This window comes from Necator americanus, chromosome V (genome assembly GCF_031761385.1).
Source record: "Necator americanus strain Aroian chromosome V, whole genome shotgun sequence".
NCBI lineage: Eukaryota > Metazoa > Nematoda > Chromadorea > Rhabditida > Ancylostomatidae > Necator > Necator americanus.
This window is the reverse complement of record NC_087375.1, coordinates 5885458-5898594: the sequence shown is the minus strand read 5'-3', so window position 1 is coordinate 5898594 and position 13137 is coordinate 5885458. Positions and strand designations below refer to the sequence as shown.

Genomic DNA, 13137 nt, shown 5'->3' with positions numbered 1-13137 from the left:
ATGCACTTACCACAGCATCCAGCTTCAATTGCAAGTCAATAATCTTATTCTCCAGCCCACTGTTGAGTTTTTGAAGATGAAGTACCGACCGTGATTCGATCTAGAAAAAATAAAATTCAAAAAATGAAACCTTCGTTTGTCAAAATTTGCTTCCCCCGTGGAACAAATCCTATGTATCAAACAGCAATGAGATAATTTATGGGGAAAATTTGACATTCAAATAGATGGAATTTATTACAATACAAACAATACACATTTATGTACCTGCCACAGTCAAACTGTATTTTAATAGCGTTAATAAAAGGATGCAAATGCTAGACGCAAAACAATGAGAAAAAAAAACAAGGGAAAAATTTCTCAAAATCCATATTACAAGAAGTATCAGGCTCATAAAATATTTTCCTTCCAGATCTTAATTTCCAAAACAATTATCGCTGTTTGTTTTCTCAGGCTAAACTTTTCCGAATAAATAATTTATTCAATTCAATCAATAATCCGCTGCAAAAAGTTTGCAAAGAAAAAGCCCTTTGCTTTTTTCGAATCTTTGCAAACGTAATCGCTTAAATGATGCTTGTTTCCCGAGAACATCCGATTCTCCTTACTTTTGGGCGAAAAAAAAAAACTTCGAAAAAACCAAGCAATGCTCCACTCCTTTTACCCTCGTGCTTGTTGGATGTGAATGATAGACTGCTATTAAATCTGCCATATACCACCATAAAGACTTACAGAACGACCACGAAAATAGGACCCAAATGCCTCGTAAATCTCAGATTTCGAGTCCCCGTTTATGTCCATCGCTTTCCATTGAGTAATTGATTTTAACTTACTCATAAGAAAAGAAATATATTAACTTTGGTTAAAAATCGATGATTTTGTGATTCCGATCAAAAACTCTCCGCTTAAATACAATAAAATTTGTCCAAAATGAAAACTGACTGATAGTGTCTCAACATTTATAGAGCACTTTATCCTCTCATTTTAAACTATGACTTTGCACAACCACATAGTGAGAAAAAAGACTTAATAATCAGAATGTGAACCGCAAGCTAGCCACTTTTTTTTGCGAATAATGAGAAGTTCAGAGCGCAACATTGAAAAAGCAAGCAACATCTCAAATTTCATCGAGTTATCTTGTTTGCACGTCACATCAAGAGTGGAATAAATTTTCAACACCCTCGGGATATCGAGTTCGACGGAGCTGTTCATTAAGCACAGATGCAGCTCGAACGATGTTTCAAATTAAATAGTTCCAAATTGTTACATGACTTAAGTTGGACACTTTCTTCCAATTAAATAAATCGAATGCGCATGTGTATTCTACTCTGCAAAATGTTTTCATACAAACCCGTTTGGATATTAAGAAAAAAAGCGAAAAGAGAATAACGTTGACAAAATTTACGTTATGAAAAAAATGGTTGAAAAGTACCAGAAAAATTTTATAGTGGATAGAGGTAATCGTAGGCAAAGTTATCGTTTAAGGTTTGGAAAAAAACCAGTCGAACAACTCATCAAAATCGACGTAGTTAGAATAATGTCGGCAGACTGGACGTTACGAAAAGGCGCTGAGAGCGAAGGTTAAAAAATTATAGCAGAAAAAGAAAATAATGACTGCAGAAGTTGAAAAAAGAGTGCAAATATGAAACGACTGATTCATTGCTGCCTTAGAAAAAAATAGAGTAGTTATTCGTAAGAAAACAAGGGGAATAAGGAAAAGTAGGATTGTCAGTAAAGAATCTAGACGCCAAGAAACTAGTGGGTTATTGGGCAAAAAGTTATGAGCTCTCATGAAAGAAAAAAGAGACAAATTCTAAAAAATTCTTGACCTTACTTATTGAAAATTTTGGCAGCTTCACCTACGACCGAAGCAAAACAATAACAATCTAAATCCTTATACAAAGAGCAAAATTTCTATAGTCCATCACAAAAGCACTTAGAAGAGTTGCATAAAACGTTGAAAGAAGAAAGGGAATAATAAATCATCATAAGCCCCCCCCCCCCCTTACTTCAAGATACGTTCAAGTAAATGTAAATGAATAAATAATCCTCAACCAAATATCATATCCTCTACAACTCTCGTGATCCCCTTTAACACAAGATTTCCTATGAAAATCCTCAAAGTTAGTTCAAAAAAAGGAATAAGACGGTGACTCAGGATTCATCTTCCGGCATTTACGAAAACAATAACTTATTAAAACATACCTTAAGCTCTCGCAAACGTCTCTTCGCAAGCCACCTACGTACGCAGCATTGAACGAGTATAATCTTTCGTCGTCTTTCAATCTCAGACCGACGAACAAGGTAACCGCGCCAGTACTTTTGAATTACAATAGCAGATTTCTCGTAACGCATCTGAAATACCATGCATCATTTTTAATAATAGTAATTAAGAAGAACTGGTTGTGAATACGCTAACCTTCTCCACGTAAGCGCGTACTTTAGCGGCACGGTATTGAGCCTGTATGGCAATGACAGCGCATCGGAGCTTACGATAACTACTCTCACACTTATATCGTCTGAAATAAGTTGACGCAAATGGGAGAATAGTTCTTCGCGAAATAGTATCCGAACCTGTACGCTGTTTGAATGACTATAGCAGCACGATGCATCTGAAGGTAGAATAGACGTCTGACGGCAAGGAAAGCTCTAGTGGCAGCCTGAAAAATCCAATGGGAAGCTAAAGTTATCTTGTTATTTACATATGAAGTGGAAGATTAATACGTCTGAGGCTTAGGAGGTGTAAGCAGTCGCTTGAAGACGAGGTCAAGGATGGACAAGCTCGCTTCTCAAGAGTTCTCCCGGGGGATTGCCGGCTGCATGCCCTCACAAACTACATTTTCATATTAAATCCAGTGACAAGAACTTTGACAGAGCAGTAAAAGTATGACGAATGGGAGCAAATTAATACATGAATGATCATTTAGAGCATAAAAAACAAAAACCATAAAGTTTAATGCTAGCGAAATAATACGAACAGGAGAATTGACATAACTCAAAATTAAAATTCCAAGTGAGCACGGTTAAGTTATTAAACTAATCTTGTTAACTAAGGAAAAAGGATGACTAGAAGATCATGGCAGAACTAAATAAAATGCCAATAAGAGCTGCACATGACGTGTGTTTGTTACTCTCATAATTGTGTTGTTACCCCTCATAGGCAGGTTCCGGTAATAAATCTGCAAACGGGTGTTTTCCGCGTAATCTGCCGATTATTTAGGTGTTCTAACAGGTCGGTTACATGCAAAAGAAAAAAAACGTGTAGAAAAAAATGTACCTGTATGGTAAGTAAGCTTTTTCGCATGGTCTGATACTTTCTTCTAGCTACAAATCCACGCCAGCATGATTGAATAAGCACAGCCGATATACTTAAGGTTTCCACACGCACTCGTTCTAATAGAGCAACTTGCCCTGTTCGGAAGAAGATTTTAGTCTTTCCTAAGGCAAATTTACCTTCCTGAAACACAAGTTATTGATCGGGAAGTTTAGGAAAAGAAACAGCGAAAATAAATAAAAAGTAGAAAATGAAAAAACCATATTATTGACCTCTAGGCATTTATGACAAGCCTTCTCAGCAAACTGCCGCGGTTTGTCCCGCCACATAGCTTTCCCCTCAGGATAGAGGACACGATATCGTCGTGCAAACTCCTCGTAAGTCCACCTTTAAGAGCATTCTTTTCTTTTGGAACAAAAATGACACATGCAAAGAGGCGAAAGAGTACGTCAGTCTAAGAAAGCAAAAACGTAGGAGGTAGAGGGCAGTATACAGAATTTGTGCCCGAAGTTATAGTCAAATACCTGGTAGGAAAGCCGGCTGCCGATATACGCACAGTTTCCAGAACACCGCATGCCCTGAGCTGTTGTATCGCACGTTTCGGTTCGAAGTAGAAACTGAAAATAAATCGCTACTTTATTCATCATCTCTTCATTGTTATCATAATATTGTAGCACCTTTCTTTTGCGTCATTTGGCTTTATACAACGTACGTAATGAGGTCGCGTCGTTCCTAATATCGCCATAAGATCTCGTAAGGAATCACGGAACTAAAACTACATGTCTAATCAGTAAAATCAACTATGAAACCTTTTTCAAACCTACCTGACCAGCCACTGTCTTTTTCCCGGTGTTCCTTCCTGGTGTATCTTCAACAACAACAGATGATCCAAGGATTTCCCGTAGTAATGAAAACTAAAATGAAACGCTCTCTATGAAAACTTTTTCTGGGTCAGAAGAACAACATTTCCCTGATGTATATTGCATATTCTTGCCAATTTCGTCTTTGTGTTTTCCAGAATTTCTTTCAAATCACAGTACCTTAGTCTTAGCAACGAGCTCAAGAAGTTGCCTGCTTACAGCATCTCTGTTCTTTTCCAAAAACCCTTCTGTGGTGTATGGGACCTAGAATAGAATATGTCTCTGAACGACAGGTACTCACAAATAGAAACAAGACACCAAGTACTTCAATACAAACCTCGGCGGCAAAGTGCTTCACTATAAATTTGGTGCTTCTGATGCGTGGCATTTGAAGCTGGTCATTTTTCTTGAGTGTCGGGCAAGTGCTAATGCGGTTTAGCCACGCCGCATCTGACCCGTTCACCACCTAAATGCTAATTTTCTGAGATATGATACAAATATAGTAATGTGATATAAAATGGCAGTTCTTCAAAGGTATGAGCGAATAATTGTTTGGAAACCTGACAAAATTTGTGCTTTTTATCAACTCTCATGAGAGAAATATAAAATATTTGAAGAATAACACCCTAGACGAACAATCACAACAGATAAGTTGAATTTTCCTTTCCCATTACAGAATTCTGTAGAAAGAAGTTCTGTTTTATCTACAGTCTCTATAAAGTCCCAATATTCAAAAAGACGTCTTTTCTCACCTTGCTTTGCTCATCCAAGTAGTCTATAAGGCCTGGCCTCCCTTCGATTAGGTCAATAGCTGGTTGATTATCGTGAAAGTCGATACGAACCCAAGACAACTCCTCACGTTCGTATTCCTCCTGCTCTAGTTTGAAAACATGCTGAAAGAACGAAATATGTACGTGTAGTATTATTTCATTATTCAGAAATACACATGAAATATAAGAGCTTGTGCCATACCTGATTAAACTGTTGTTGAAGCTTCTCGTTAGCATAGTTTATACAGAACTGTTCGAAACTATTCACCTCGAATGTTTCGAACCTAAAGCATATAAAGGTTTGTAAATCACTAAAAAGCTGAGCATACGAACAGACACATCTAGCAAAGAACAAACCCGTAAATGTCAAGCACTCCTATAAACTTCTTATTGCGGCTGATCCTTCTTTCTTTCTCTACCAAAGCATCGTTGAACCGACTCACAAACCATGAGAAAACTTGTGCGTAAAGAAGTTTGGAGAGAGCGTCGCGGGACCTCATCGCCTGGTAGAGGATAAATGCAGCGAATATGTAAGAAATAATACTGGATTTCATTTATAGCGACAAAATCAACATCTTACGTTTCGAAAATAGCTTCAAGGTTTTCATAATTGATAAACACAGAATTTTGTTCTGATCAACAATGCTTACCTCACGTGGCTCAAGACCCTTTCTCACAACTTCACCAGCAGCACGAATTTCTCGAACAGTAAGCCATAACCTCAACTCGGCCTCGTTGATCATGAAATCGTTGCACAACTGCGTAATCTCAGAAGCATTCATAGACTGAAAAGAATGCATGATGCTGAGAATATCCGATAAGTTCTAAGGATTTATCTCATTCACCGATATCACAGAGTTTTCACCGTCAGGTCTGAATTCAATGTTGCCGAGAAGAAGAATGCCCTTCAGTATCCGAAATACATCTCTTTGCTTCTCTTGGGAGAATCCCAATGTATCCAAAGCCTGTATTTACCAAATCGATTGATTAGATACGTTGCCAGCTCACCATCTAATCGAAATAGGGTGTGAAAATTTATTTGCACCTTCACTGTCTCTACAAAATCTTCTCGGTCATCGACACCTGGTATCTTACTATCCCCACCTTGAGCGGTGTACCAATATGTTTCACTGGGCCCTGGAATGATAAGGTTTGAGTTGATTCTTCAAATGCAAAGTGGAAACATAATATTATTCCTATAGTATCGTGTAGAAATTGCAAAAGATTACCCAATGAAAAATCTTTTATCAACGGATGATCCCTTGCTGCACATAGTTGGTAGAAAATGTGGTAATTTCGTTCGATCGGAGCCTTAAATCTTATGCAGTTGATAGAATACTTGAATCAGAGATCAAAAAATGAGGAGATCGCAAAGCAAATCCGATCAGAACTATCAAAAACAGTCATGAAAGAACATCTACAGTTGGGTTGGACATGAAGCACGAACAGTTGCCTAAGCAACTGGGCTCGTAGCGGCGCTGTGGAGCGTAGCGGTTGGATCGTGTAAGGATCCTCGGTACTGCCACCTATTGTCTCTGCAGTTCTCATGGTCCCACCTCGATTCCAACCGCTATCTCCACCGCACCGCTTCGAGCCCAGAAGCTTACGCAACTGTTCGTGCTTAATATCGTTCTGACTCGAGTATATGTTCGAATGTTGTTGTATTGAATGGAAATAGCAGAAAAAAGTGCAAAGATTGTTCCTGACCTGGAACACAAGACGACTTTTCTCCAATAAATAAGTTTTCATCTCTGCACCACTAATGGTGAACTTATCATCGAAGTTGATCTGGATAAATTTGCCAAATCGAGACGAGTTATCGTTCCTGTGGTAGAAGAACAACCATATGATGATTGTTGAACCAATTATGACAATTGATAATGATTACCTTATAGTTTTCGCGTTTCCTATAGCTTCCATTATAGGATTTGTAGCTAGGACACGATCCTCTATTCCAGCAGAACCAACACGATGACCAGCAATGGAGGCGAAGTATCTAAAGGTTTCTATTCGCTTCTATATGATCGGCGCTAAAAATAGCAGTACCAAGAGTAATAAGTAACAGTAACGTAATAATCCAAGTTTTGCTGATAATTCTCGGTGAGAATACATGCTTTAGCAAAAACAAAGTGGGAGAAAAACATGGCAAAATAAAACGTCAGATACACGAAGATTTTGAAGATATGTAAGCCCTTTCAATAGTACAATGGCAGGAAAAAAGTCATGACATAGGAACGGTAATATGTTAAAAAAGACGTCATGGTGGAGCAAATAGTACGATATCTAATTCCATCTAATGAACTTACTTCATAACAAATTTTGCTGAAACAGTTTTCCCGGCTCCAGATTCGCCGCTTACGATTATAGATTGGCATTTGTTGAATTCTGCTAGATCGAAGAATGCCTGTAATACTCTCATGAAAGATCTATGTACTTTCAACATGGAATCAAATGTGTCTCACTTCTTCGGCGACAGCATAAATGTGCGGATCAAGTTCTCGGACCTGCTTTCCTACACCTCGGTAAACCTATAAAAATACATGTAGTCAGATAAAAGAACAATTGAAACATAAGTTATGAGGAAAAAAAGGCTTAGAAAGCAAAAAAAAAGTTCGCAGTTAGAAAACTCGTTCCTTTTCGATCACACGATCTGCTCACCTGTATAACTTCTTCTCCGTAAAGATGTTGACAGTCTGCATAGGGATTGATTGCAACTAAAACAATCCCACAATAGGTGTAGATGCATTCACGTTCAATAAATCGGACCTGTAGATTGTGAAGAACTGAAAAGTAGCATGGTTAGAGCAAAAACGAGTTCTCATAGTACACCACTGCATGATAGATGAGAATTTTAAACCTTTAAACCTTATGAATCGTATCCTATAAAGTTGTCCCTCAGAGAGAAAGTACGATGACACTACTTGTTGCTCTATTCAACATAGAGCAATGAATAGAAATTTTTCTCAAATTATAAACAGTTGCGTGCGCAAAAAAAAAATTCCGTTGGTCCCTAACTCTCTGCACAATTTTCTACACAGATTTTAAACGTCAACTATTCAAAAATTGTGAAATAAAAAAAAGAAAACGAAAAAGCACACCGGCTGGTTCGTGAAGATATGAGAGCGCGGTGAGATCGTCTTTTCCTATGAGAATCGAAGGATTGCGAAGGAACGGTAACTGATTTGGAGACGAAATTTGTATTTCCACTACCTGGAAAAAATTCTTATAAAAATGGTGAAATATATTGTGAAAAATAAAAGGAACCTCATCGTCCTCGAGACGTATTCTAATAGTACGCGTAGCGAACGTCACATCGTGCTCAAGTTCTCCTGGAATCCAAACCAGTTCCGGATGACGGTGCCATACTCGAGCGCCTTTCTGGAAAAAAAAATACTTTCCTGGGCACATCTTCCACCTTGGAAAGTTTAAAACTGCCCCAAAATCCCTCTATTATTGGTAGAATAATACAGTACGGAAACTGGTACAATAGGTGACAAAAAAACATTGCAATCCATCCAAACTGCACATCATTTATCGTAATAGTGTAAGTGCCCAAGAACGACCATAAATCTCGCGCCAAGGTCTACTTTTAACAACCCCATTTCGATAAAATAACACATCCACCTTTCCTGACTTCTTCTGAAACAAGATTAATGTTCCGAATAGTTTTGAAACAGCGGTGACTGATGCTGTCTCTTCTGTCTCAGTTGAAATTGAAAGAAAAGAAGAAATAGCGTAACGATACAGTCTGATCACCAAAAAAATGACTAATGAGGTATTAGTATCTAGACAAGCCTAGTTCATTTTTTTTCTGCTTAAGGTCCCTTACCGACATGAATTGAGAATTTGATTTGTTTTATAGAATCATCATGTATGCTTTGTATGTGGGCCTCTCTACGTCCTTTCCAGGGCGTTAAGCAATGCACATTCCACTAGGGTAGAGCAGAAGAGTGAGAAATTGGTTGTTGACGCAAGAAAGTGTGTGTTGTTGCGAGCGCGTTGCGGTTAACATGACAGACATAAGTCCTAGTAACCATTGGTACGTATAGTCGAGTCAAAACGACATTGCGCATGGTGCATTTGCGTACGCGTTCGAAACGGCGCGGTGGAGGGTGCAGTTGAGGGCGAGGTGGGACCATCACATACTGCAGCGATGGCTGATGAAAGCAAGGGTTCCACTACGCTCCATCGCACCGCCTTGAGAGAAGCCGCGTATGCAACTGCACCGTGCTTCATGTCGTTTTGACCCTACAATATGTCTGTCGCTGATTCTGATCTTCTGAATTCTGAAGGCTTTCTTTAAAAGAAAAATTTGCCAGGTACCAGAGGTTGGTTCATAAAAAATTAATTATTTCCGGACCTAAATTTACCTGCAGAGCTTATTTGTAGTTGTTGTTGCTATAATCTGATAAAATGACCGAAGCTCGCAGCGGTTGCACACTCAACGCGTTGCAGTGAATCTAGTGGTTGTGCTCAAAGCGGGACCCTCGCCGGCTTGACTCATTGCTGACTTAAAGGCACCACAATACGAATCTGGGGTGGTGGGGGTTTCAAGTGGATTATGCCTATACGGAGTCGTAGATTATGGAGAGAAGGGTGATTCCATCTATTTCTTCCCAACTACCGTAAAAAAACAGCCCGGAAGATACGACTTCGAGCGTTCCGGCGCGCTATTTTCTACAACGAGTTCGATTGGAGCGCGCCAGCCTTGCGCATGCGCCGCATCTCCCGTTTTTTACGGCAATTAGGAAGAAATAGACGGAATCACCCCCCTCTCCGACCCTCTATGTAGGAACTCTCCACCTGAAATCCGTACCACCCCAGATTCGTGGGGTGGTGCCTTTAAGCTAGTGATGGTCCCATCACAAACTCATCGGCTGACTTCACCGCAGTGCGTGGAGCAGCTTACACAACTGCATCAGCTCCGCGTCGTTTAACGACAGGTAATTTCTGTCAGTTTAAAATCTTCCAGTCGCTTTCAAATCCATTTATCTCTTTTCACTGGACTGTAATTTAATCAACTCCATTGTTGTGAATGATTTTTCTTAAATTCGTCCGTTTCATGAGGTCCCGTCCAGTTGACTAAATGAGATAATCTAAAAGAGATAATCTCCTAGAACTCTTCACTGTACCGGTGGTAGAGGTTTTTGATCATGAAAGATGAACTGTCAGTCTACACGAAAATTAAATACTTCGATTTACAGTCACCACAAAAATTCTTCAAATCAAGCGTGAGGGGGTAGAGGGAAGTGGATAAGTTGAGGAAGGAAGGAAGGAGGGATAGAGGGAGGGAGGGAGGTGGAGGAAACCATACACTCTCTGCTTGGGTGTCATTTATTGCTCCCTCTGCGCTAACGCAAGCGAACGCGCACCACAGCCGTTCCGGCATAGAATTTTGTCGGCAACTGGATTTCCCCTCAAATCTTACGCTGCATAATAAATCCGATAAGAACAACCTTGACCATAGAGCAGTTCTTTCACAACAGGACACATCAAAGCACTTTTTTTTCTGCACAAATGATTTGTTTGAAGTGCCGAAGTGCGAATACCATATCTGATTTCGTGCAAAAACGTGCAACTCGCCTCGGTGAATTACGATAAGAGCCCCGCTATGTTTACTTCCTCGTCATTTCATTTCCCAATAACTGGACTATCTCCAAGAAAGACAGAGAAATCTAGGGAAGGCATCTTTCTTTCTCACAAATAAACTTCTTCCACTTCCTGCAAGAATTTACAAAACACCGAAAACCGAGAATTTGAAGTGCTCTACGATATCTGTGTTGTGTAATGGGTACACGTAATATGCATAGGCGCCATGTAAAGCGCAGTTGCTGCAATTGCGTACAACGAATTAGAAGCTGGTAAATTTCTGGAAATAGTAGTTTGGTTCTCGCGTTAGGTGTTATTTTTATTTTCTACCTTATTTTATACACTATTTATTGCATTTACTTTCGTGTACTTTTGTAAACATCTTGTATGTTCTGTTTGTGAGGTGCCGAACACTGCGAAGGGCGAGAAGGAATCCTCGCAAAGGGGCAATTTGAATTCTTTCTCGCAAATTTCGTTCACTGAACCCTGAGAAATTATTTGAGGTCGCGGATTGCCATCTCTTCCGTATGCGGTCTTTGCTCTGATTTATGACTTCAACTATTTAGAACTTCAACATAACAAGTTACCGTATGCCTAAGGACAACCTTCAGTTTCGTATAAGAAGAAATAACATCACAAATGTTAGAGAAGAAGCGAATTTGTAGAAAAGTGTAAAATAGAACAATGAAATGGAAGATCAACTGAGAAACTCATGTCTTACCTTGTAATTCTCAAGCGGATATGTTTGGCAACGTCCCAGGGTTTCGCCTCCGTACTGTTCCATAACAATTTGATCACTTCCCGCCGCTCAATAGAACATAATTTCTGAAAATAACACAATAGATACGAATTATGAGGTAGTTACAACGAAACAGCGTTAGAGATACGATCAACAATAAACCATGCAATAAAAATGACTTCATTTATCTTTTTTATGTGAACAAGTTGACAACTGTGACCTCATTGGTGGGTCACGCTTTAAAATGTGACTATTCCTACGAAGGTTCACGATAATTTGGAAGAAAAATCTGCTACAATACGTCTTTATGACGGGGGTTACTCACGTTGCCAAAAAAGTACATTCGTATCGTTAAAATACAACAATAAACAGGATATTTTCACACTTGAAATTTCACGTGACCGAGCGTCCGGTTCCTGAACGCATGATCATGTGGTAATTCAAGTGTGAAAATGCTAAGCATCATAATTAATCGAACACTATAATTTCTAAGAGGAATGTCTATGTCAATGATTAGTAGTAGTCTGTAATTCCAGAACAATTATGATGCTCAGGAATCGCTGGTCTAGTCCAGCTATCTATCTTTAGATTGCACGTTCCACCTTCAGAAGAAGAACCTGTTATGCATAACACTAACTCAAATCGTACAACAGAAAAGGCTTCGTGAAAAACCGGATTGCTTCCATATGCAAGAAAAATCGCTTATTAAAAACATGTATGACAAAATGCTGTTCACAATTATGACATTGCTTTTTTTTTCTCACTTTTTACGTTATTTACTTCCAAAAATCTGCTAGTACCTAATGTTTTTTTTTGAAAACTTGCATGTATAAGGAACGTCGAGCGTTTTGAAAAGGAAATCATGTAGATAACGGTGCTCATGTTTGCTGAGCTGACCGCAACGCGGTGATCCTTTCGCAGTGATCCCCCCACTTTCTGCCTTGCTCCAATCGAACGCGCGTTGCGGTTGTCTCGACGAATATAAGCACCTAATGTATGGGTAAATTTCTTTCTGTTCAATCTATAAGGATAAAGGGTAAAGTGCCTGGGGTTAATCAATCCGCTTGGGATGCGCCCCCACGTTCACTTCAATTCAGAATCTGAGTTTGAGGTTACGAACGTGTAACTGGCCTATACAATAACTTGCGGTGGCTAGCCGAAGTGTCAAGTCAGTATTTTTATCCTCCCAGACAAATCTGGTACCAATTTATCGACCCCGGAGGGATGAAAGGCTTGGTGAGCACTAGGGCGGATTCGAACCTCCGATCGATTGTGCAGTAAGCGGAACCTCTAACCGCTACACTACACCCTATAGTCACTATACTATTTTTTTTATAGTTCCTATTGTTATTGTAGCTAATTCATGTACGGAAGCCCGAAATTATTATGATTTATTTTTGTGGAGATACACAAAAGTAATCAAAGCAACCGTAAACTGTAAGAGAAGTAGTAGGAACGAACAATCGTAATAGTGAGACAATGTTTACGATTACGAGCGAAAATATTTTAAAATGCAACGAGGTGTTGCACTTTTCTGTCGGGAAATATAAATATCTAGTTGGTCGCACATTGTCAGAAAGGGTGGGAAATATCTGAATTTAATTCATCTTTTAACACGTCTAATATAGAATGTGAAGATTATAGTTACAACACATAGGAAAACACTGATCATGAGCTGTTGTGAGATGTGGGTCTCACATGGAAAAACGTGGCGCGTAGTCGTCGCATCCAGGGAAATGAGCTCGACACGGCTCAAATTCTGGATTTATGTGCAAATAATCGGAGGAGAGTTTCTACCGAATTCCGCCCCGCCAAAGTAACAATGATTGAATTCAATTAAACCAATCCACCACAGTAGCTGCAGGACCGGGGGCGTATTACTTGGGAATATTTGGGATCGGAACAGTCTGA

At 39.4% G+C, this 13137-nt stretch overlaps 1 protein-coding gene across 2 annotated transcripts in view; it reads right to left on the bottom strand.

Annotated features, from left to right (window-relative positions):
* Positions 1 to 11271, bottom strand: part of RB195_013023 (uncharacterized protein) — a gene marked incomplete at both ends in the record, with an annotated part of 40584 nt that extends 29313 nt beyond the window's left edge. For both annotated transcript variants that reach the window (XM_064202664.1, XM_064202663.1), the window contains 26 exons: positions 11 to 100; positions 2200 to 2349; positions 2414 to 2513; positions 2569 to 2654; positions 3272 to 3451; positions 3541 to 3655; positions 3793 to 3885; positions 3946 to 4037; positions 4093 to 4182; positions 4309 to 4392; positions 4466 to 4594; positions 4881 to 5021; positions 5101 to 5182; positions 5256 to 5401; positions 5549 to 5683; positions 5744 to 5863; positions 5944 to 6035; positions 6128 to 6209; positions 6606 to 6723; positions 6787 to 6894; positions 7205 to 7302; positions 7361 to 7426; positions 7557 to 7681; positions 7997 to 8108; positions 8163 to 8276; positions 11209 to 11271. In XM_064202664.1, the coding sequence (XP_064058544.1) occupies positions 11 to 100; positions 2200 to 2349; positions 2414 to 2513; positions 2569 to 2654; positions 3272 to 3451; positions 3541 to 3655; positions 3793 to 3885; positions 3946 to 4037; positions 4093 to 4182; positions 4309 to 4392; positions 4466 to 4594; positions 4881 to 5021; positions 5101 to 5182; positions 5256 to 5401; positions 5549 to 5683; positions 5744 to 5863; positions 5944 to 6035; positions 6128 to 6209; positions 6606 to 6723; positions 6787 to 6894; positions 7205 to 7302; positions 7361 to 7426; positions 7557 to 7681; positions 7997 to 8108; positions 8163 to 8276; positions 11209 to 11271 (2811 nt within the window). The remainder of the gene's footprint in view (positions 1 to 10; positions 101 to 2199; positions 2350 to 2413; positions 2514 to 2568; positions 2655 to 3271; positions 3452 to 3540; positions 3656 to 3792; positions 3886 to 3945; positions 4038 to 4092; positions 4183 to 4308; positions 4393 to 4465; positions 4595 to 4880; positions 5022 to 5100; positions 5183 to 5255; positions 5402 to 5548; positions 5684 to 5743; positions 5864 to 5943; positions 6036 to 6127; positions 6210 to 6605; positions 6724 to 6786; positions 6895 to 7204; positions 7303 to 7360; positions 7427 to 7556; positions 7682 to 7996; positions 8109 to 8162; positions 8277 to 11208) is intronic.
* Between the last annotated feature and the right edge of the window lie 1866 nt (positions 11272 to 13137).